General features: G+C 36.7%; 1 protein-coding gene across 2 annotated transcripts in view; it reads left to right on the forward strand.

The window, feature by feature from the left end:
- Positions 1 to 25725, forward strand: part of LGR5 (leucine rich repeat containing G protein-coupled receptor 5) — a 67590-nt gene that overhangs the window by 27851 nt on the left and 14014 nt on the right. For both annotated transcript variants that reach the window (XM_070947168.1, XM_070947169.1), the window contains 9 exons: positions 11733 to 11948; positions 13979 to 14050; positions 15507 to 15575; positions 17509 to 17580; positions 18401 to 18472; positions 18568 to 18636; positions 19522 to 19593; positions 23164 to 23229; positions 23666 to 23737. In XM_070947168.1, coding sequence (XP_070803269.1) covers positions 11733 to 11948; positions 13979 to 14050; positions 15507 to 15575; positions 17509 to 17580; positions 18401 to 18472; positions 18568 to 18636; positions 19522 to 19593; positions 23164 to 23229; positions 23666 to 23737 — 780 coding nt within the window. The remainder of the gene's footprint in view (positions 1 to 11732; positions 11949 to 13978; positions 14051 to 15506; positions 15576 to 17508; positions 17581 to 18400; positions 18473 to 18567; positions 18637 to 19521; positions 19594 to 23163; positions 23230 to 23665; positions 23738 to 25725) is intronic.

Consider the following 25725-nt stretch of genomic DNA (forward strand, 5'->3'; position numbering starts at 1 on the left):
CAGTGTTCAGCCATTTTCTGGAAAACTACTTTTACAATTTTAAATCAAATTGAGAATAATATGTGTAATTATTTTAATATTTTATTTCTGAGCTTAGAAATAACTATTTTACATTTAAAATAACATGTGGATGCCTAAAATATAGGTAGGTAGATAGGTTATATATAGATAGGTTCAGATAGGTTCCAGATAGGTTCCAGATGGAGCTTGGGCCATTTGCTGAGGCTCTGGCACACGGCTCGGCTGAGGAGCTGGTGGCCGCTTGGGATAGGGCGGCCGCTGGAGCTTTGGATCGGGTCATGCCTTTGCGACCTCTGACCCGGCGCCGATCTCACCTGGCTCCTTGGTTTACCGAGGAGCTGAGGGAGATGAAGCGCCGGAAAAGATGCCTGGAGAGCGGTTGGAGGGCCAGCCATTCTGAATCTGACAGAACACTGGTAAGGTCTCATATTAAGACCTACCTGGTGGCGATAAAAGTGGCGAAGTATAACTATTTTGCTGCTCTTATTGCGTCATCAGATAATCGCCCGGCCACCCTGTTTAGGGTGACCCGCTCCCTGCTCCACCAGGAAGCGCGGAAGGACCCCTTGGAGAGTAGAGCCGAGGATTTTGTACAGTATCTGCATGACAAAATCGCTCAGATTCGGGAACACCTGGACTCTGACTGGGTAGATTCAGGAGGGAGGACAGAGGCAGGTCTTGTGAGTATTATCTGGGAAGAGTTTGATTCTGTGACGCCCGAAGACGTGGACAGGATACTGGGCAGACTGAGCGCAGCCACATGTTTACTGGACCCGTGTCCCTCCTGGTTGGTGCTGGCCTCTCAGGAGGTTACACGAGGTTGGCTCCAGGGGATTATAAATGCTTCTCCGAGTGAGGGTGTCTTCCCCGCCACCTTGAAAGAGGCGGTGGTGAGGCCTCTCCTCAAGAAGCCTTCCCTGGACCCAGCAGTGTTGGCAAATTATCATCCAGTCTCCAGCCTTCGCTTCGTTGCGAAGGTTGTTGAGAGTGTGGTAGCGCGACAGCTCCCTCAGTACCTGGATGAATCATCGTATCTGGATCCGTTCCAGTCGGGCTTCAGGCCTGGGTACAGCACGGAAACGGCATTGGTTGCATTGGTTGATGATCTCTGGAGGGCTCGGGACAGGGGTTGTTCCTCTGTCCTAGTCCTATTAGACCTCTCAGCGGCTTTTGATACCATCGACCATGGTATCATGCTGCACCGGCTAGAGGAGTTAGGGGTGGGGGGCACCATCCTACGGTGGTTCTCCTCCTTTCTCTCTGACCGGCCGCAGTCCGTGTTGACGGGGGCAGAGGTCGACCCCGAGGCCCCTTGTATGTGGGGTGCCACAAGGGTCGGTCCTCTCACCCCTTCTGTTCAACATTTATGTGAAGCCACTGGGTGAGATCATCCGTGGTTTCGGGGTGAAGTATCATCAGTACGCTGACGACACTCAGCTGTACATTTCCACCCCGGACTACCCCAACGATGCCCTTGAAGTGATGTCCCAGTGCCTGGAGGCCGTGCAGATCTGGATGGGGAGGAACAGACTCAGGCTCAACCCATCCAAGACCGAGTGGCTGTGGTTTCCGACATCCCGATATAGTCAGTTGGTCCCTTTCTGGATCGGGACTCGTTAAATACGGTCACTCATGCTCTCGTTACTTCCTGCCTGAACTACTGCAATGCTCTCTACATGGGGCTCCCCTTGAGGAGCACCCAGAGGCTTCAGCTGGTCCAGAACGTGGCCGTGCGGGTGGTTATGGGAGCGACATGGCGCTCCCATGTGACCCCCCTCCTGCGCGAGCTGCATTGGCTCCCGGTGGTCTTCCGGGTGCGCTTCAAGGTTTTGGTTACCACCTTTAGAGCACTCCATGGCATCGGACCGGGGTATTTACGACACCGCTTTCAGCTACCAATAGCCTCTCACCGATCAGTACGCTCCCATAGAGAGGGGCTTCTCAGGGTGCCGTCGGCCAAACAGTGTCGACTGGCGGCCCCCAGGGGGAGAGCCTTCTCTGTGGCAGCACCTACCATCTGGAACGAGCTCCCCCCGGAGATACGGAGGATCCCGGACCTGCGCACGTTTCGTCGTGCTCTCAAAACTTTTTTATTTCAGCAGGCTGGCCTGGCCTAACTCTCCTCTTTTAAATTTTTAATTCGTTTGATTTTATAAATTGGGTGTTTTAATCTGTGTTTCGGCCAAAATATTTAATAATTTTAAGGGACTTTTAATATTTGTTTTATCTGTATTTTATCTTGGCTGTTCACCGCCCTGAGTCCTTCGGGAGTAGGGCAGTATAGAAATTTGATTAATAAATAAATAAATAAAAACCACAGTTATGCATGTTTATGTGTGATGTCAAGCATTTATTCTCCAATTTAATTTTTAAAGGAAAGTACTACTGAATCTGAAAAGATTCGGCAAGAAAATACTAAAATAACAATGCAATTTAATTATATTAATTATGAAGTGGAAATTCTGATCATTTATGACAGTAAACTTTGAAGTCTAACATTTGCCATTAGAAGAAAATAGACTGTAGTAATGATACCTCATATAAACAATGGGTCCTTTATTGAGGCAGAGATACTTAAAGCTTCAATTCCATTTCTAAATAACTATCTCACTATCCTTTATTCTTGGTTTAAATATATTTCCAAAAGGTAGGAAAGGTAAATAAGTAAGAAAACAGAGGAGTTGGGGACCCTAGCTAAATCCTGGTGTTTGGTAACAGAATTAAAATAAAAAGAGAATGAGAGTGGTCAGCAGGAACTTTAAACAGCTGTGGATCAGGCTGTAGATAAAGTGATACATTCATGTGCAGAATAGCTGCTATCCATTTGAAAGAAGATAGTGGGCAAATGCGACCTCTTCAACAAAAAGAATTAGAACAATTTATTTTGTTGTAAATGAGCCTGAAAAAGGTCTATTGAGATTCAGTTTCTTGTTCTGTATAGCCTAGTAATTTTCTTTCCATAGTCTGCTTCTAGTCTTGGTTTTCTATTTAAAAAGTAATTCAAATGTTTGTTCCTCTTTTTTAATTTTTGACTTTGAAACTATGGGGAAAAGCAGTTGTATAAAAATTAGATAACTTAACAAAATAAAAATTCTTCAAGAAATTACAAGCGTCATAATTAGTATTAATTTGATCTGAATATTATTAACCACTTTATCTAATATGGTGATAAATAAATGAATTTACTGATGTCTAGCTAATCTTATGGTCTTCTACTGCACACTATTTTTTCTAGTCTAGTCTACATCTGGTGTTTTCCCTGAAACTATTTATTTCCACATTCATTTGTTGTATAGCATGAAACAAACTGTTTTTATACTCTGAATTTTCCAGCTTCAGACTGCTATAATGCTATTGTTGTAGAAATATGCAGTCATCAAGTAACAGGTCCTAATAGATAGTTGGTGGTAGCTGCATAGATCCTGCATCTAGTAAAAATAAGAGCAGTTTGCATGTAGAAGCCCAAGCCTCTTGATGCTCTCTCAGAAGAATTTTGCTTAATGTGGTATATGCAATGGCTGTCAAACTAATTGTTTATTTTCATTCAGTCTGCAGCCCAGTCTACAAAGAATTGTAATTGGTTATCATATGTTTACTAGTCTGCTTATTGTCTTTTAACTAAAATGAAACATGGCTTAAAAAAGCATTCTAAAGCAACAAGCATACTTTCTTTGCTTTTGAGGTAATTTGTATGTTTTAAGACCATAATTTTTGTAATTTCTTCCAACAATAATAAATGTGTGTTCTTATAAACAAAAGACTTTCAGAAGGAGGGGGAGGAAACATGTCAAAAAATCAACATACCAGTTGTAGCAGCACCCTTTGTCTTGGTGTGCACCATTTATGCATGTACAAAAAAGAGTAGTGCTGCTGTCACACTGCCACAACTGCCATCTTGACTGGGTTTTTTTTTACCTCCGAGGATACTGCAACTTACTTTCATTTCATTTCACATTTGAGTCATATTACTACATCACAGGAGTCTTATAACTTAGCAGAACATGAAAATATTAATGTATATTTAATGTTATTTAATGAAAATAAACATAATTTTAATGTCTAGTATTGTTTTCAGTATTATTTTCTTCTGCCTGCATAGCTCTGTTCCATCTTCATCTAAAAGCCTTCTTCAGACTGTATTAACATACTATCAAAAAAGAGCCATAGTTATTATGGTAATTTTGTATTACAGTCACTGCCATAGAGTTTAGAGCATACCACCAGATTCCATAAGGATAGGTATAATCTTTAGTGGGTTTATGACACATCTTATCTCTGCTTATACCAAATGACGGAATAAATAAACTTGGTTGGTTTTTTTTGATTGCTACAGTCAAAGCAGAAGAAATCAAGATATATTGTACTTAAAATAAAATTTCCATCTATAAAATGAAAATATATGTTTTGCTTATTTGCGTCTAGTTAAATGCATAAAACTTTTGCTCATTAGTGGAAGAAATATTTATCAGACACAGGTAGCAAAATTTAATGACTCAGTTGATAGCTTCAGGGAGAGTTTTCTAAAACCTGCTTAACTCCTTCCTCCTTCCCCCCAAAAGCCACCTTGACTCCAGGTTGTAGAGTAGAGGAACAGAAGCAAAAAGGAAAGAAAATCTTTCTGCAGCTTTCCCTCTTGAATTGGGAAAAAACCTTCATCTTCAAGCTACCCTACAGTAGAAACTTGTGCAACAAAATGGGCCTTTGCAAGCTTTAGCTGTCTGTCTGATTGCCTGTAGAAGGCAGTCTACAGTCTCTAGCCTTTAAGTCCTATCTGGGCTCTACAGAAATTTAGACAGACACTTAAAGCTTACAAATACCTAGCATCCTCCATTTTGTTGCACAAGTTTCTACAGTATCGTAGTCAGCTAATTTTGGGAGGTGAAGGGGTTTTTTTTCCTAATTCAAAGGAAAAGTTGCAGAAAGATCTTCTTTCCTTTTATTGTTCAACACATTGCTTAACACATTGTAAGCCGCCCTGAGTCTCTGGAGAAGGGCGGCATATAAATTGAACCAATAAACAATAAATAAATAAATCCTATGCAGAGGCAGGAGAGGCTTGTAGCCTCCTGATGATCAGCTGATCAGCGACCAGCTGATGGGCACAGAAAGCTGTGATAGCAGTCACCATTTGCGCAAGGAATTGTTGGGACCCTGAAGGTGACAGCTGCTTCCAGAAAGCGTGAGGAGCAGTCCCATCAGGGTGGGAGAGAGAGAAGAGAGGTAGGAGGGCACTGGAGAATCCCCAAAATAAGGATGAATGTCCACAAGGCCACTAAAACTTACATAATTTTGAAATAGAGTAGTATGTAGTTTTGGAGTGTTGGTTATAACTTTGAACTATCATTAAGAGGCCTGTCATTTCTCAAGAACTATCTGTACAGTACATTATTTTGGACAATACAAAAGTGGCAGTTAGACCTTAAATGTCAGCTGAGAACAACTTCTCTTTTGAAAAGACAAACTATCATTATTACATACCAGTGTTTCCCTGAAAATAAGACTGGGTCTTATTTTCTTTTGGCCCCCAAAATAAGCACTAGTATTATGTTTTATTTTTTTCCCCATGTACAGGAAACCCACTTCTTTTACTTGCTCACGGCAGGGCAGGAGGCTGTGGCATGTGCCAGTGTCACTGCTAAGAGGCAGGGGGGTGGAGATACCCCATGCGTCCCGTACTGGCTTACCTCAGGGCCCCGCAGCCAGACACCCATGCCCCGACACCTGCTTTGCCTCACAATGGAAGCTCCACAAGCCTCATCCAAAAGGAACCCTCGTGGTTGTCAGCCCACTTCTTCTGCTTGCTCATAGGTGCAATGGAGCAGGAAGCTGAGCGACATGATGGTGCTGCAGCCATGAGGTGAGGCGGGGGTGGAGTGCCCCATAGGCCTTGCACCAGCTTACCTTAGGGTCTCTGCAGTCAGATAATCCATGTCCTGACACCTGCCTCGCCTCATGGCTATGGCACCAGCATACCACTTGGCCTCCTGCTCCATTGCAGCCGCGAGCAAGCAGAAGAAATGGGCCGGCTGCTGGTGCTGCGGTCATGATGCAGGTGTCGGGATATGGATGGCCTGGCTGCAGAGGCCCTGAGGTGAGCTGGTGAAGGGTGTGTGGGGCAGCTCAACCCCCTCGCCTCATGGCTGCAGCACTGTGAGCAATCCCTGCGCAGGCTCTTAAGTAGGGCTTATTTTGGAGGGTAGGGTTTATGTTAGGCACCTATAAAAAACATGCTTGGGCTTATTTTCGGGATAGGTCTTATTTTGGGGAAAAACATTGCAATGCTGTACTCCAATAAATCTGTATTTTTAAATCCTAGATACCACATTCATATCTAGTATTAAAATACTGACTAACTGTACTAACTGTTCAGGGATATATTTATTAAGCTATAGAATATATGGTCAAAACATGCACCATATATTATTAAAATTATGCTGGATTATATTCTTTAAACTGCATGACTTTTTCTTGAATGATCTGGGCATTTTAAGTGAGTTCGTGAAAAATTTCATGTAATATTCCCTTTTATATGCTATCCTTTTGAGGTAGGTAAAATGAGGACCTGGATTGTAGGGGCAGTAAGCTGACTTTGTATATAAAAAAAAAGAACACCGCTTAGGGGGAGCCGAAAGCCCTACTAAGCAGGTATATACAAAAGTATGAAGGCTATTGCTTAACACATTGTAAGCCGCCCTGAGTCTCTGGAGAAGGGCAGCATATAAATTGAACCAATAAACAATAAATAAATAAATTTATAAAACAAAATAAAATATTTTTGGATTCTTAAGTTGCTTGTCTTTGGCTCATAACACAGCTTTTAAACTATCTGCATGTTAGCCATTTATTATAAATTACATATAATGTATTGTTTATGACTTAATGGTTTTAGTTTTGAAAGTGCCAAAACTTTGATCAACTCAGCTAAAATAAGGTTCCGTTGAATGCGTTAGAGATTGGCATGCCTTATTTACATTATGATAGGAAGCACAATCACTAATTAAATATTTTACTATCTACAAATAGAACAATGGCTCTTAAGAATAAAATAAAAGATCAGATAGACAGGAAACATTTGTGGCAATAGATTTTGAGAGTACTTTATAAACCCTTTAACTGAGTTATGTATTCTGTAATATATTCTACTATAACTTCTTAGCTTGGTATTTTGAAAATTAACTGCTGGATTTGAATAAAATGTAACTTTATTATATTTTTATCGATGTACAGTTTATATTTGTCATATACTGGTTTTTTAAATTTAAAAGATGAACATCATGAAAATGAATTTAAAACTGTTGTATACAGATCTAAACTTTTTCTTGAGTTTTTTTAGATTTGAAGGCAAACAATTTAAAATCTATAAATACTTCATGTCATGTATAAGGAATTCTGAACTAAGATCCTAATTCAGATAATATTAGCTAATTTAGGAGAGTGATCAAATTTGAATATAGTGGGGCTTTTGCGTAAAAGTTCTTTAAAACAGGAAACAGTTTAATATAGTGGCAAGGCATCAGGCTGAAAACTGGAAGACTGTTCTGGTCCTGTCTTGGGCAAAAGTACAGCTGAGTAACCTTGAGCCAGTCACACACTATCAGCTCTAAGAAGCAGGCAATGGAAAACCACTTCAGAAATCTTGCTGAGACAATTGCAGGTTAGTTGTTTACCCAGGTCCTTCTCTAGTTCAGAGGGAGAGTGCTCTTGCAAGTAAACTAAGAAATAGTGCTTGAAATATATGGGTTTCTATGTGATATATTCTCTGTCATTCTACTTGTAGCAGAAAGCTACCTGCTTGAAGGGCTATTTAGTCCAAGTCCAGTTTTAAGTAACAGCTGTAAGAAGGGAGCATTTTTAGCAACTGTTTGGTAACTAAGGCATACTGTTTTCCAATACAACTGGATGCCCATTATATATCTTTCTGAGGAAGCACACTCAGTTGTTAATCAATGAAACTCTGAAGAGCAACTCGGAGCGATGTTTATGTGTTAGTTAAATGGATGACCAGTAGGAAAGTGTAGAAAATAGGGCAAATGATAGAAATATCTAAGAACCATTAACTAGATAAAAGGTACTGAAAAACTTTTTAAGTGAACCGGTAGCAAAGGTAAGTGAAACCTACCCCTGGAAGGTCGGGTCTGATTTTCTTTCGACCCCTGAAAAAACGGCTAGGCCTTCTTTTTGGAGGGTTCTAATTATTGACTCACCTCATGGTGGTGACACCAACAGCCCCACCCAGCAGGAGCCCGCTACTGGCTGCGGCCCAGCAGGAGCCCGCTACTTCTGCGGCCACTTGCCACCACTCTCACACATCGCCCTGGCCTCTGTTTTGCCTTCAGATGCCTACCAGAAGGCATCTGCAGCCGATAATAGAATTCTGGACCGATCCGGAGCTCTGTTATCAACTGCAGATAACAGACACCGGCAGGCATCTGAAGGCGAAACGGAGGCCACAGCAATGCTTGTGAGTGGCGGCAAGCGGCCGCAGAAGAAGGCGAGGCAGGTGTCAGGGTGGGTGAGGCCTGTTAGTAGGGCAGCTCCACCCACCCATCCCCACCTTAGCTTATTTTTTACCTGTGTGCTTCATCCCACTCTTTGCATCCTGGGTGAGCGGGATCTTAATTAGGGCTAATTTTGTGGGTAGGGCTTAATTTGATCGCATGAGCTCAAAAACGTGATAGGGCTTCTTTTCAAGATGGGTTGTCTTTTTGGAGAAACACAGTATACTTCCAAGCTGAATATTTTATTGTTTCACAGATCTTGCCAAACTGAGGATTCTACTATCTACATCTATAATATACCCAGTAAACTATTAGAGAAGGGCTGTCTTCATCCTCGTTGTCTCATACATAATATTTGGACTAAGTTGCTTCTTACCCTCCCACCCCCTCTCACCTGGGAATCCACCTCCTCACTACATTCCATCACATCATGATCTTCCTGCAGATCTTCCTGTTGGAGTCTACCTGTTGGAATGTGTGACAGTATTACAACCACAAAAGAAAAAATATCAGTGAAAAGGACAGTTGCAAAGGAAGCAGCAGCAGCTCCTCTTCCCACTTCAAGTAGCCATAGCTTTAGTCAACTTGGGCTGATTTTAGAGTCAGAATATCATGGCCATCATTTAAAAACAAATAATTACATGGTAGAAATTATAATATACCTTGAAGATGCTAACCATAAATTTCTGCTTATAATCACTGTTCCCCAGAGGAACTTATCAGAGGCATCATGTCTGAAAAAGCCAGTAATCTAGGGATACACTGGAACAAGTTCATGCAAGATGCAGGCATTCCTTAATTTATTATCTAATTTTATATTATAAAATTGATTTTTTTTAAATAATTCAATAGATGCTATAGATTATGCCATTATTATTTTCCCCAAATATATTGTGTGGACTATATCTATGATCATTGTAAATTGTATGAAGATATGGTAAAAGAAAGAGTGGCAAGATCTAGGTCATATACAAGGCAATTGTTAATCTTGCTGGAGGAAGAAAAACATGTGAACTGATTAAAGAAGAAAACAAAACAAAACCAATAAAAGCTTTAATCAGTGTAACTGTCAAGCTAGTGCAACTCTACAGTCCTTGGTTTAGACAGAAACATCACACAGAAAAGAAATTTATTTCTGACTAAACATAAAGAACCCCACATTTTCTTTTTAAGTATATTTTATTTGAAAGCGCAGCACAAAATATGTTCCTTTATTTGAAAGGAAAGATTCAGGCTGGGTATTTCTAAACATTTCCAGCTTTTCCAATTTGTTGACAAAATGTGAATTATTTTGGAGCTGTGTCCCTGTGGTTTGTCATGTCAGTTATTATATTGAAAAATTACTTATAAAAAGGCTTTGACACTGAACTTTACAAATTTGTTCCAACTGATCTTATCTTAGTTATTTGCCATTCTAGCACATTGTTATTTGCCTTGTGCAATACTAGAAAAACTGTAGCAAAAGACCTAGCATTTTATGTGCTTACAAATAAAGAATCTGCTTTAAATAAAGAAATCAACATTCTTATCTCAAAGTCCATTTTCTCTCAGATGTATAAGGTTTGCTTTCTGCAGAATTCCTCATGCGTCATGTATTTTTCTTTTTAATTCAGTGAAAATGAACATTTAAACATATTTGTAAATTATCCTTTTCTCTGCAAAGTTTAAGCTAACAAAATTAATCTATAATTTCTAAATCTTCAGAATTTTATCTAAACTAATATTGTGGTTATATTGTCAATCAATCACTGTCCCCCAGACATCTTCACTCTCTTTCTATTGTTACTTTTCTTTGCTTTTCTTCCTTTAATTTTTTACTTTGAAGGAAAGAAATGTGAACTTTGGTTTCTCAATTTTTAATTGATCCAATTTCAACTTTGTTTACCCTTTAATTCAAAACTACAATAATTATTGCTAACAATAATAGCATAATAAATATTGTTCATAAATGTATTTATACATAAAATGGGCTTTTGGTGGAACATCACCTTTACTTTTCATGAAATAGTCTAACCAATATATTCACCTGATCTGGTTAAATGGACTATAATGCCAATGGATAAAGGTAAAAATTCCCCTCGCACATATGTGCTAGTTGTTCCCGACTCTAGGGGATGGTACTCATCTCCATTTCAAAGCCAAAGAGCCAGTGCTGTCTGAAGACGTCTCCGTGGTCATGTGGCTGGCATGACTGAAAGCCAAAGGCGCATGGAACACTGTTACCTTCCCACCAAAGGTGGTTCCTATTTTTCTACTTATATTTTTTATGTGCTTTCGAACTGCTAGAAGCTGGGACAAGTAACAGGAGCTCACCCCGTTACACGGCACTAGGGATTTGAACAGCTGAACTGCCGACCTTTTGATCGACAAGCTCAGTGTCTTAGATAATGCCAATACAGGATTGGAATTCCTGAGCTTGTCTTTATCCTGTACAATAGTGCAGGAAGTTTTTTTGTAAATAATGCAAAATAGCAAAAGACACTAAATTTTGAATGACAAAGCAATGGGACCTGAACATACCATGCCAAATTCTATGTTTCTGTTCTGCTAAAGTGTTTGTGCCATCTGCTTCCTATATTACAGTACTGAGAAGTTACAGCTCCCTTAATGACTGAATTGTGCAAAAGAATATATACACTCAACCTTTGTGGTTTGTGCTATATGTTTATTTTAAATTTTGTAGACTTCTGAAGCAACATATTAACTTCGTCTTACAGCATAATCCATATCCATAGATGGTTTCATGTTGGATGATGCATTAGGATGCAAACATCAATTACTGATACATATAATATAAAAAAGCCATTATATCCACAGTTGGCTAGGTTCATTCACCATATTAAACCAATATATATTTGTGGTTTATCATGTCATATGAAGCCAGCCTTTTTGGTTTGATTCATGGAGCAGAATATTATATGAACTCAATAAGTTATAGTTTATGAATGAATCATGGTTAAAGAAACCATGTCCTAATACAATGAATATACCAAATCTATAAAATACAGTGAGAATGACTATATAATTAAAAAGAAGTTACAGAAATAGAAATGTATATTAGACTATGTAACTAAAAATTATACAGATTCAGCAGTAGAACTGATTATAATTAAGGTATTTTTTTAAAAAAATGCAGAAAATACTACTTTTGTCTAAATCCATATTTTTATGAAACACTTTTTAATGACATTTTATATTATGTTTTTTTCTTAGACGGCTTGATGCTAACCATATCAGCTTCATACCTTCCAACTGTTTCATCGGCTTGATGTCACTTAGATATCTGTGGCTAGATGATAACTCTTTGACTGAAATTCCAGTGCAAGCTTTCAGAAGTTTGCCAGCACTGCAGGCAATGACACTTGCACTCAACAAAATCTACCAAATTCCAGATTATGCTTTTGGAAATCTCTCCAATTTAGTAGTGCTGTAAGTTTGTATTTGATTTTAGACATAAAATTTAATTAATTTTCAAGAGTTTCAGCTGCTGACTTCATGAAATTATGTGTTTAATATACACCTAGTTCTTTTAGTAGAACAGCAAATATATAAGTCCAAAACCTGGTTAATGAAGCCAATTGAATGCAAAAGAACCCGAAGCTGAAAATACTGGTGTTTATTTTTTGTATATTTTATTTTGGCTACAGTATATGTAGAGTATTAATATTTTTTTTAATAAATAAGCTTTATTGCCAGTTTAATCCTGAGATTAGTTGCATTTGAAAGTAAATATTTTGGGGTACAGTAATTTTGACATTTTTCTACCTGATTTCAAAAACGATTGTAACCTACCAAAAAGCTCTGTAAATGTGCAGAATGGAAGAATTCAAACTGTTAAATGGAACTGATGTGATCAGGATCAATTTAGGTTGGGTTGCTGCATTGGCTTGGAGAAGGGATATTAACCTTTTTTTTAGTAGAATGTCCTGTCTGCATGTTAAAAAAAAAAAGTGAGAATGGGAGAAAAGTTAAAATGAATAGTTAGAGATGAAACATGAGGAGTGTTTTAAGAATCATGTCTTGACTTGAAGACTTTTATGTTTAAGTTACTTGTGGAATCTGCAGTGTTATGTAGTATTTCATCATGCTTCCTGAGTCTACATGCATGGGATCTGAGGTACACAGACTTGTACAAAAATCAAAATTAATTAATTAACTCACTCACTCAATTTTATAGCTACCCATTTCAGTCAGTGACTCTGGGCTGCTTGCAATTCAAAAAATATATTACAATTGAAACAATAAAAACATTTTAAACAGTACAAAACATTCAAAATAAATATACAGGTAGTCCTCAATTTACGACCACAATTGAGACCAAAATTTATGTTGCTAAGTAAAATTTTGTTAAATGAGTTTTGCCCCATTTTACAATACAACTTTTCTTGCCACATCTGTTAAGTGAATCACTGCAGTTGTTAAAATTAATAACACGGTTGTTAAGTGAACCTGGTTCTCCCATTGATTTTGCTTGTTAGAAGGTCACAAAAGGGCATTACATGACTCCTGGACACTGCAACCATCATAAATGTGAGTCAGTTGACAACCATCTGAATGTAAATCACGTGACAATGGGGATGCTGCAATGGTCATAAGTCAGTTTTTCAATGCCACTGTAACTTCAAACGGTCACTAAATGAGCTGTTGTAAGTTGAGGACTACTTGCCCGTTAGCAATAAACACAGGAAATGGGGCACTTAATACATTCAGCACCTGAGATTGGAAACACAGCCAGGTTTTTAGAGCTGTACAAAAGGCTAACAGGATTGGGGTCATTCTAATCTCTGATGGGAGGATATTCTATGTAAGGATGATGTAATTTCCATGAGTACATTTAAAGATGATAGCATGGCTATGCTAAAGCTGTAAAACAGTGCCACCTTCACATTACAGATTTGGAGTAGGGTAGTAAAAGTATGTACAAGAGGAACTAATATAAACTATTTTCCTGAAGTGGTGATCAGCAAATAAAAACTCACATATTTTGGGCATGTAGTATGAGCTGATGATGAGCTAGAAAATATTTTACATTGACAAACTTAAAAAAAATATTAAAGGACATTAGATAAATTGCCTAGACAGAAAGATAGAGATTACTGAAATTTTACTGTAGATAAGTAATGTAAGCATTTGTACACAGGATGGGATTTGGTCCTGACTCCAGAGCACCTAAATTAACTTTGTAAAGAGCAAGAAATCACTTAATCATATGCTGAAGTAAGAAAAGAACATGAGCAATATGAGAAGAGAAGTCTCAAAAAATTGTTCATTTAAGCAGATTAAGAGCCAAATGAAAATGCAAATAGAAGTGCAATTGGTAAAATATATTCTGTGCTATCCAAATGTTCGTAAAAATGACTTTCACAAATGATGGGAGAGCAGGAGTAACCATTAAAATGTTTTCTTTGCTATAGTTTACTATACATATTTTTTCTCATATTCTGAATGATCTGCTTCAGGCATCTTCATAACAATAGAATCAACTTCTTGGGAAAGAAATGCTTCGATGGCCTCCATAACCTAGAGACTTTGTGAGTTGAGCTTTTATATGCTTTTTCCATATTTCCATTGACATTCTGCAAATCATTTTTTAAAAATGTCTAAATGCAGATTTAAAGAAGTTATTGATATTGACTTTATTGTTAAATTCTTAAGGATGTAATCCAATCCACACTTAAATGGAAGCCAGTTTGCCTTATTTTATTTTCCTTTAATATATAGGATTGCAGTGCTATGTATTAACTTTTTTATTTTGTAGACAATGGGAATTTGAAAAGGCTAATGAATATATGAGAATATAATATAAGAGAATAATTGATATCTCACTGTGACTAATTAAATTCTTGATCAATCTTTGAAAAATTGGGCCCAAATTAAACTATAGTTTTGTTCATATTTGCAAAAACAGGTTTTACTTATGTAGTTAAAATAGCAAAGACTAGCAGTGGCTACCATCATGGTGTGATCTTGTAAAAAAACATTTTTCTTAATTTTTCCTTTAAGGTTAATTTAGTAAATGACATGCAATAGAGTACTTTTTTTTGTTCAGGGTGAGGTAGAGGATATTGGTAAGGATTTTGAGGCAATGGAGTACTTTTGTGCAGTGGAGTACTTTTTGTTCAGGGGCTTCAGGGGCGATTAATTAATTTAGTTTGAGGAATAAATGCACCGCGAGGAACATCTCCACTGGACTCTGGGAGGAATCAGCTTCATGATTCTTGGACTGTATGAACTGTAAAGATGATAGAGTATAACTTAGTCCAATCAACTTAGTCAAAAATAGGGATCTAAAGTTAAGGAGGACAAATTATTCAAGCAGAATATAACAATCAATAAAATATTAAGTAAATGCAAATATCTATTATAAAAAATCATTAATGGGCATGGATCCAGTTTACTTGAGGAACCATCTCACCCTAATGGGACTGGTCCATCCCACCCACAATGGCAGAGGGGGCATACTATTAATCTTGTCAGCCAAGGAATTTCGGCTGGTGGATTCAAAGAGAAGAATCTTCTCTGCCGTGGCTCCTGCCCTCTGGAACATCTTATCCTATGAGGTGAAACTGGTCCCACCCTCCTAACGTTTTGTAAAAGCCTTAAGACCTGACTTTGAGAGATGGCTTGGAGACCCAATAGAAAAGCTTCATACTGGAGGTGGTTGATTAATTAAAACTTAATCCCATCTCCCCCTCCCTGGGTGTCCAGCTCCCCTCTTTGCCAGCTTGTGTCCATAATTTTATCAATGTTTTTGTCTGCTTTGTTTTTATGATGTTTTTATGATATAAATGTTTTTTAATGTTTTTATGTTGTAAGCTACCCAGAGACATTGGTTACTGGATGGGTGGCAAATAAATTTTATAAATAAATAAAGTTCTATAAATGTATAAATCTAAAAGTGCAGCACAAAACAGGTAAAGTCTTTCCTTTTAAGTATGAAGATTTGTAGTGTCTAATGTGGGGTGGGTTTTTTTTCCCCCAATTCAGAGATTTAAATTACAATGATCTGAATGAATTTCCCACTTCTGTCAATGTCCTCAGAAACCTGAAAGAACTGTGAGTACAGAATTTTGGTCTTCAGCTCCTCAGCTTCCAGTGTTCATTTTGATTCATTTAAGTCCTGACATATTTATCATCCCAGTTCAAAAATCACTGCCTATTTTTCAAAATATACATTTTATTTTGTAGACATTGTTTTTTTCAACTTGGTAATTCTAGTTGTCTGAAATGAAAATGCAGGGATAAATTATAAAAAAGCAGCATGTTCTGACATGTTGCTGAGGCTGTCTGTAATAGTGGAGTATTTGCTTAATGTGCTAGTACAATTTTAGAATTGTAATGCAACATTACAAACATTAGATTATTACTAAATATTAGTCTTGAAATAAGTGCATTAAAATAATATAAGTAGATCAAACAGTAAAAACATTATTTCTAGAGAAATTTACATTATTAAGCATATTTGTTTCTCTATTATAGTTTTTAGTTTAAAAGATAAATTATATTTTGCCAACTGAATCTGTTTTCTAATATCTGAAACTGGGATGGCCAAAGTTGGTTCACTTACCTCTTCTTCCTCATATCATTATTTACAATATACACCAAAATGTCCTGCTAAATGTGGTGGGGCAATAGAGCAGGGTTCCTTTTTTCTATGGAGAGGAGGGAAAGAGTAAATATAGTATTTCCATTAGCCTAATTGTGTGTGATTGACAATGCTTACAAAGTTTCTGCTGTGCAAGGACCTGAGTTTGAGATTGTTGAAATAACACTGTCCAAGTTTTTTCATTCACACAGAATCTGTTAAGGGGAAAATAATTAAAATAGCTACAGTATACATTTCTACACACATACATACATAGAGAATGTAAGAGAGAGAAATGCATGTTTGTGAGGTTAGAAAGAAAAAGCAAGAAAGATGGTAAAATTTGTCTAAGTGAAAAAACAACATCTTGGGTAAAACTTGATTTTTTAAAATATTGTATAAGTCAATAGTAAGTGAATAGGAAACTGATCATAATAGACATTTTAAAATATATATAGGTATCTGCAAATGCTGACAGCCTTCCACTCTATTTCATTGTTCATTTTCACTTTGTTTTCCTACTGATATATTGTTTCTTATGCAATCAATTTCCAGAGACAGCCATTATATAGTCACTAATAATAGCAGTCCAAACAATGAAATGAGTTTAGTGAACCATGCAATATTTTAGTTTCAACTTGAGTGACTTCATTTTTGTACCTCAGTGGAAAAACAAATATTTCCCATACAATCATTATTATTATTGTTAAAACTTTAGTGTTTTGTTCTCGCACTAGATTATTATGCAAACAAATAATATACTTCAGTTAATTTGGAAATAATTTGCTTAGCTCTTAAATGACAATATTTACATTGTGTTTTAACAAAAAACTCATATAGAAATGCTATGAAAAACCAGTATATACAAGATGCCTTGAGACTGTACATCTGTTATTCATATACATTAATGTTCTTAATTAAAACAAAAATACTTGGAAGTGTTATTGTTTGGTTTGATTGTGGTTTTTGGGGAAGAAGTAATAATGTCATAAGTAAATTAATTTGTACACATTATTAAAGTTATGAACGAATTGATCTAAGCATTCATTTATTGATTTTATCAGATGGCAGCCTCTGACTGGGCTGGGAAGCTAAGCAGGGTTGGGCCTGTTTAGAACTTGGTTGAAATACATCTTGGAATACCAGAGTTTCAAGTATAATATTTGCCAAAAAAAAGATGCATGGGTGTATCCATGAACTCACCAGGAACCAAATTCGATTCAAAAGAGATTTTACTTTATCCCTACAGTGTTTTGAGGAACTTATTGAGAACTAAAAATCTCCTATACTGTGATACTTTTCTATAGAATCTAATTTATGTAGAATGTCTTTGGGTAACTCTAAATAAATTTTTGTTTCTATATATTGTGGGCATGTATTCTATTTCTGTTATTTCCTATCTAGCGGATTTCATAATAATAACATAAGGTCCATACCTGAACAGGCATTTATGGGCAACCCGTCACTTACAGCAATGTAAGTTATAAAAGTTTACTTTTTCTAGAAAAAAAATCTATTTCTTTTTCTATTGATTACTTTATTTCATGACAGATTAGTTTTTTAGTATTTTATATGATACGACAATGTTTCTCAAATATTATTAAATTCCAGCTTCTTTTATATATATACCGTGTTTCCTTGAAAACAACACCTACTCTGAAAATAAGCTGTAGGCTGATTTTTTTAAGCATGCACCTAATATAAGCCCTAGTGAAGGGGGTGGGCATGGCCAGCACAGGAGGCAGCCCAACCATGTGTCCTCTCACAAACATGGGCACAATCCCTGAATTGTGGCGGCTCCTTCCCTTCCCTGGTCACCTCATGGAGGTTCGGCCCCTTAATCACGATCCCGCTGGGCTGGGAGCTGCCTCTTATTCTATCTCTCCGAGCACTTGGAGGTGTTTCCAGCACATTCTCGCCAGCCCCGGTCCTGCCCTATATATAGTCATTCATGTTCTGGGCAAAAATGTTATCTGTTTCATAGACAGTTATACTTTTTGCCTCTATTTTCTAAGCAAGAGAAATCCTTAAAGGATGCCTAGCAATAGTTTGAAAAAAATAAAACTTAACCTAGATTGCAATTTTGGATCTAAAGATAAGGAGATATGTTTGCTCAGTTTTTTTTTCCTTTAAAAATGATTTAGCATATATAATTTGGGAAGCAAATAGTTCTGGAGTTAAGCATTCAATAAAAAGATTGTAGGCAAGGTCATAAATCGTTTTATGAGAATATCAATAAATTGCATCAGAATTTGAAGTTTTAAATCTTACAGTGTTGAATTTATTTTCTTCACAGCCATTTTTATGATAATCCTATCCAGACTGTGGGAAAGTCTGCTTTTCACCATTTACCTGAACTCAGAACCCTGTATGTATTTGCACCTTTAAAAGCACTTTAGCTCCAAACAAAAATTCTTTCATTCCTTAAACCACAACATTTAAACATTGTGTTTGTAATTATAGAACATTAAATGGTGCTTCAGAGATGACAGAATTTCCTGATTTGACTGGGACAACAAGCCTGGAAAGCTTGTAAGTATTGGTTCTATAGTCTGTTACTTTTAAAAACAGATGGTAACAATTATTTTAGATGTCCAGTTTCTTTAAAGGACTTGTCCTTTAATGAGTAATATATTTGTAACCCAGTGTACAAAATCATTGATCCTAAATTTGTGATGGATTTAAATTAGCTTATTGTCTGATCTATATATGCTTACTGAGCCATTAGGCTTTTTGGTTAGTTGATTGATTCACTGATTGCATAGTGGAGAACCAGGTGAAAATCCATGAGATAGGTTCCTGATACAATTTTCTTTTATCTCTCAGCCTTATCCCTGTACTTCTCTTAAATGTATGCACTTAATATTGATTATAGATAGGTTCTGATATGTTGTTCTTCAACAGAGAGAGAATTAACACTTCTTAATTCTTATGAACATGGACGCGGTGGCTCAGTGGTTAAGACCCTGACCTTGTCAATGGAAAGGTCGGCAGTTCAGCAATTCGAATCCCTAGTGCCGCGTAACGGGGTGAGCTCCCATTATTTGTCCCAGCTTCTGCCAACCTAGCAGTTCGAAAGCACGTATAAAATGCAAGTAGAAAAATAGGGACCACCTTTGGTGGGAAGGTAACAGCGTTCCATGCGCCTTTGGCATTTAGTCATGCCAGCCACATGACCACAGAGACGTCTTCGGACAATGCTGGCTCTTCGGCTTTAAAACGGAGATGAGCACCGGCCCCTAGAGTCGGGAACAACTAGCACATATGTGCAAGAAGAACCTTTACCTTACCTAATTCTTATGAATTATACCAATAGCACCGAATAGTTATATCACTCAGGACTTCAGATTAATCTGCTGTGGACTAAATTCATTCCTATTGTAATTATTAACTATTTGAAATTTCTTATCTTAATAGGATCCTTACAGGAGCTCAGATCACAACTCTTCCAGAATCAATTTGTGAGCATCTCCCTAACCTCCAAGTACTGTAAGTATAGTAGAGAGACGATGTTAAATCATACCACTGATATAGAGAATATATACAGTGTTGGCTATAGGGAGGTTAACAACTGTCTAAATGATAAATCATCAATAGTATAATTACTTTTTTAAAAGGGAAATCTGGATTGAAATTAGCCATACATTTATTATATTAATTTGGATAAAGAAACAATCCTCCCTAACTTTGTAATGTCCAGATGTGTATTGGTATTGGGAAAGATCTTGTAAAATGGGATGAAGAAATGCGGCCTAGGGAACAGTCAGCTAAGAGTTAGCATAGCCTACACCTGGAGAGTAGACAGGGCAGGAGACTCAGAAGAAACTCTCTCTAGTTTTTCAGGCTATAAAGGAGACAGCAGGAAAATTGTACTTTCCAGCTTGCAAGGTTCTGTTAATATAGAAGTAGAATTAGCTTAGCTTGTCATGTCTCATATCTGAACTATCTGGTAAGTCTGACAAGATGTGACACACCATAACTCTTAGAAATTCCTAGGGAACGTTACCCATTTGGAGGGTGTTATTTTAAGATGCTTTTTAAAAGATGCTTTAAAAAATTAAGTTAATACCGTGTTTCCCTACAAAATAAGACCGCTTATTTTCGGGGAGGTCTTCTTCTTCTTCTTCTTCTTCTTCTTCTTCTTCTTCTTCTTCTTCTTCTTCTTCTTCTTCTTCTTCTTCTTCTTCTTCTTCTTCTTCTTCTTCTTCTTCTTCTTCTTCTTCTTCTTCTTCTTCTTCTCCTTCTCCTTCTCCTTCTCCTTCTCCTTCTCCTTCTCCTTCTCCTTCTTCTTCTTCTTCTTCTTTTTGAGGTGCAGGAGGAGTCTGCGCTGATGTGACAAATCTCATGGCGATGCCACCACTCACACGCACAATGCTACAACAAGTTTTGCAGGGTCTTGGGATACACTGAAGGCTTGCAATGGAGCCTTTTTGGTGAACGGCAAGAAAATGGGAGGGGGATTTTCCTGCCTCTTGTCCTTTTCTCAAGCTCAGCACAAACAGACATCCCTAAAAGGCTCCATCCTGACCCTTCAGCATTGCAATCCTGGGATGTGCATCCTTTTCTCAAGCGACATTTGATCACTTGAAAGGGACAGCTACGTCCAGAGGGAAGGAATGACAGGCAGCTCCAGGCCCTTGCTGGCTCAGCTGATCCATGGCCCCAATTAAGGGGCTGAGCAGACATAGGTGGCCAGGAAAGGGAATGTGCTGGCCATGCCCTTCCCCTTCACCAGGGCTTATTTTTGGAGTAGGGTATATAAGGCCCACCCCAAAAAATCAGGCTAGGGCTTATTTTCAGGGTAGGTCATATTTTCAGGGAAAACACGGTATTATAGGGAAGAAGAAAATACTAGAATTGGATACTTCTAGTAGATCAAGATAAACAAGCAATGCTGTAAAGAGTTCAGATTAGAACTAACAACCTGATTTACTTTATAAGTGTTTTTAAGAGGGAAAATTTTAAGAATATGCACAATGATGATTTTACCAATTATTTAAATTTCTTCCTATTTTTCAAATTATTTTTAAAAGTCATCCGTTTTTAGAAAGCACTCAGGATAACAGGAATATCCTATTTTCTTCACCTTGTATCAAATCCAAACTCCAAAATCTTTTTTACAGAACAGGATGCTTTACTGAAATATTTTTTTTAACATCTCAATACATGTTTACATTGAAATCAAGTACACACTCTGTTCTTGCTTAGATATGCTATTAAGCAGTCCACATTTGCAACTTCATGTTTTTAACTTTTTTCTTTCTCTCTTATATTTATTCAGTTTGAACATCGAATAGTAGCTCTGAGGGAGCTCTTTTCTTATAATGATTAACCAGTATATTGCTGTAATGTTCAAGAATTCTATGGAGGTAGTTTAATCACCATCAAAAATAATCATTCTGTCTGATTCTTTGTAAATCAGCCAACTATATTTTCCATTTACCATTACATCATGATGAATGTATCTGGTACTAGTCTGCTCAGCCAACATTCTAGCTACATTAATTATAATATACACCCAAAATATGTTACAAAGCCACAATTCCGAAAAAATAAAATACTTAACTTACTGGAACTACATTACTTATTGTTAGTTAGATGTCTCTGTATTATTGAAATGCCTCTTTGTGAATATCTAATACCATTAATCTAAACCAGGGGTGGCCAAATATGGCCCCTTTATGACTTGTGGATTTCAACTCCCAGAATTCCTGAGCCAGCTTGGCTGTCTCAGGAATTCTGGGAGTTGAAGTCCACAGGTTGTAAAAGGGCCACAGGTGCTCACCCCTGATCTAAACTGATTTGATAGGTGATAAATAGATGATAGAAGATAGATAGATGATAGATAGATAGATAGATAGATAGATAGATAGATAGATAGATAGAAGCCATTTGTACATGTTACATGTTTTTCTGTCTAGTGTATTGATTGGAGTTAAGCCTTCCTATTCACCTGTCCCTTAGTCAACAAGGTTAATAGATGTGGATTAGCTTTTTCTGTGAACTAAGATGCATCATCTCAGATTGGTCCAGACTCTAAACCACAACCTTCCTCAAGTCTTTCCTGCCAAGATATAGAAATCAGCAATAGGAGTTCCTTTCTTTAATGCTCTTTTCAATTTTATTGAATTGGCCATTTTTGTAACTGACCTTAGATTTCATTCTCCAAGTGTTTCTTTATGGCTTCATGCTTCTGTAATATTTACCTGTGTGAAAGTTTGTAGTGTTCTATAAGTATGGATTTTTGGTTCGGTTTTGGTTTGGTTTTTTATCCTCATTAAGTAAATCTCTTTCAATAGTCTTTTCCTGGATCTTGTTGGAAAGGAAGGGAAATGTAAAATGTTTTCACTTGTATAAAAATAACTTCTGTTTAACAACGTTTAACTAAGGAATTTGAAGCATGGACAACTATATTTATCTTTTAAAAATTAGTATAGGAATAAAATTTTACCATTTATCACTTTATAAGGAAATAGACATATTCCTATGTCCACTCTAATTTTTTAATTTACAGAAGTCTTATTAAAGATCATAGGAGGTTACTCTGCACAAAGGAGTACAGGATACAAATCTATTTCCCCTTTTTTCTGTCTTCTTTTTACAATTTCTGAAAATTACAATGGCTTGTGTTTGATTAGTTATATTATACTATAAACGAGTCCAGATGTTTCAGTTATTCTGTAATTTGTTAGGTTTTGGCTGAAAACATTTGAAGAGTTTTTTCCCCCTTATAATGATTGATGTTCAAAGTGACTTCTAGTTCCCAAACCACTTTTCTCAACTCAAGATATAACAGTTCTAAAGGTCAGATGCAAGATTGCTTAATTTAAAGTGTAGTCTGGGAAGATTATTAAATTTTGCTTTAGTTGCTGCTAAAAATATGGAATAGTCCTAAAACAAAAGAAATAGATTATGTAAAACAATTAAAAGAAGTATGTTTTATAAATAAACTGGATCTAGTATTCTTCTAATATCAATCTCTCTGCAAAAGAAGTTGTAAAATAAGTTTAATTTTTAGCAGAACCATATGCCATTTTGGATTTCTACTTTGTTTTTCAGAGACCTTTCATATAATCATCTGAAAGAATTGCCCTGTTTTACAGCTTGTGAAAAACTTCAGAAAATGTAAGGTTTCTAAAATGCTTTGTATCCATGCCCAGAAAGAGCAAGATTCCCTCTTTTCCAGTAAGAAAGATAAAAAGAATTTATCTATGGATGTAGTAATCCGAATCTTTGTTTGCTTATTTTCAGATTTTGATATTTAAAAAATTAGAATAGCCTACCAAACTGTCACTGCTTGGGCATGTATAGTTGAATATAAGCTCTTGGGGGTGGGTGGGGGGGAGGCAATGTTTTGAGCTTTGTATGTCAGAAAAGTGTTTGAGAAAGTGCCAGAGTTTAATATTGGTGTTATTCTTTTTACCTTACTTGAGGCGAATTTTGAAAAACAAGATTGCAATGCTAAAATGTTTAGTAGTTGTGAAAGTTACTCTTGGAATTTGGGCATCAATAGAAATTTTCCTAAAGTTTTTGTCTATAAATTCATTTTTTGCCATTTCAGTGCTTTACATCACAATGAAATATATGAAATCCATGTGGGTACATTTCAGCAGCTGGTTGCCCTCCGCTCCCTGTGAGTATCACCATGAAAACGTTCTTTACAGTACTTGATATTGAGTGGCATGGAAGCTGACATTCCTTTTTCTTGCTCAATCTTACATATATTTTCCTCCTTGATTGTTCAAATTGCTGCATTTGATTTGCCAAAGGGAAACAAACATTCTGACATTGACAATTTCCAGCAATGAATTCACACAGCCATGCATCAAAGAAAAAAACCACCCTTGAAGTAGATTTAACTTGTAGACACCATTGAAGAATAAGCAATTTGAATGATTCATGTAAAACCTTTTATTATTACTTAAATGAATAGAAAAATAAAATGACTTTTCTTCAGACTACAAAATTGCAGAAGAATGAATAGACTTTGTATTGTAAATTTTTTATTATTATTACAGGTAGTTCTCAACCTACAGCACTTTGTTTAATGACCATTCAAAGTTACAAAGGCCCTGAAAAATGTGACTTATGACCATTTTTCACAGTTACAACCTTTGCAGCATACCCCTGATCATCTAATCAAAATTCAGATGCTTGGCAACTGGTTCATATTTATGACTGTTGCGATGTCCCAAGGTCATATGATCTTTTGCAACTTTCTGACAAGCAAAATTAATGGGGAAGCCACATTCACTTAACAACCAGGTTACTAACTTTCCAACTGCAGTGATTCGCTTAACAACTGTAACAAGAAAGGTCATTAAGTGGGGCAAAACTCACTTAATAAATGTCTCACTTTAGAACAGAAATTTTGAGCTCAATTATGGTCGTAAATCAAGGACTACCTGTATTAAAGATTGAAAATATTCTGAAGTGATTTTTTTCACATTTATAACCCTGACATTTTAACAGGTGTGTGTAGACTTTTTATGACACTGAATGCCTATAATAATGTAATCTTGCCACAAATAAGCATGTGTATAATAGAGGTAGGTCCAAAAAATTGGGAAAATGTTGCAAATAGGAGCAGATTGGACAAAATTGGCAGGGATAGACAGAGAAACAGATGGACCAAAATGAGAAACAGAAACAGTAGATAATATCAATGGACCTGGCTGATTGAAATATAACATGCACCTCTGCCTGTCACTGATTCCCCTGCATTGTTTACTAAAGATCTTTTTTTTTTATTGAAAAAGTTTTTCAAATACAAATTTTTCCCCCTTTTCCCCCCCTCCTCCCTAACTCCCCGTCCCCCTCCCCTCCCCCTGTGACTTCTTCATAATAAAACCCAAATTCATAACAGATTATATAATACTTTACCATCCCCTTACTTCATCCCCATATACTGACCCTTTATTTCTAATAAAATTATCATATCCCCCTTATACTATACATTTCAAAATGACATTCTACTATAACATTATATAATAACTCCTAATTTAGCATAATAATAAATCAAATCTTTTATGTATATTAATCTAACATTTCAAAACAACCTTCCGCTATAAAACTATATAATAAATCCTAATTTAACATTTATTCAGTTCATAGTCTAACCATTTCCTTCACCCTCATCGTTATATCTCTTAACTCAAATCTTTTACATATATTCATATCTAAACATAATATCCCTTTTCTTAAACTAAACAATCAATAAACTAACCTGTCTCCGCCCACTTTCCTACAAGACTACCATACTTATTAAATGTTAATATCTTTATTCTTCTGCCCACTCCCCTAAAAAATATTCCCTTATGTAAATAAAATCCTCTTAAAAAGACTTTAGGCTTGTAATCCATATAATATCTTCTGTAGTGTCATTCAGCTGGATTGTAAACTCCATCACCCATGTTAGGGTAACATCACATCCTAATTCCAACAGTATGTTCGGTATCTTCAATTACCATCTGCCCCCATCAATAGCAAATATCTTCATATTAAAAAAAAAAAAAAACAACCACCCGAGTGACTTTATATTTGTATTCCATATAGTGTCTGTAGAGGTGTCTTTTATCCAAATTATTAATTCCAACCACCGTAATAGGGTAACAACCAGAT

The sequence above is a fragment of the Pituophis catenifer genome, unplaced genomic scaffold, assembly GCF_029215685.1.
Source record: "Pituophis catenifer annectens isolate HBS135680 unplaced genomic scaffold, rPitCat1.0.hap2 SCAF_7, whole genome shotgun sequence".
Lineage (NCBI taxonomy): Eukaryota > Metazoa > Chordata > Lepidosauria > Squamata > Colubridae > Pituophis > Pituophis catenifer.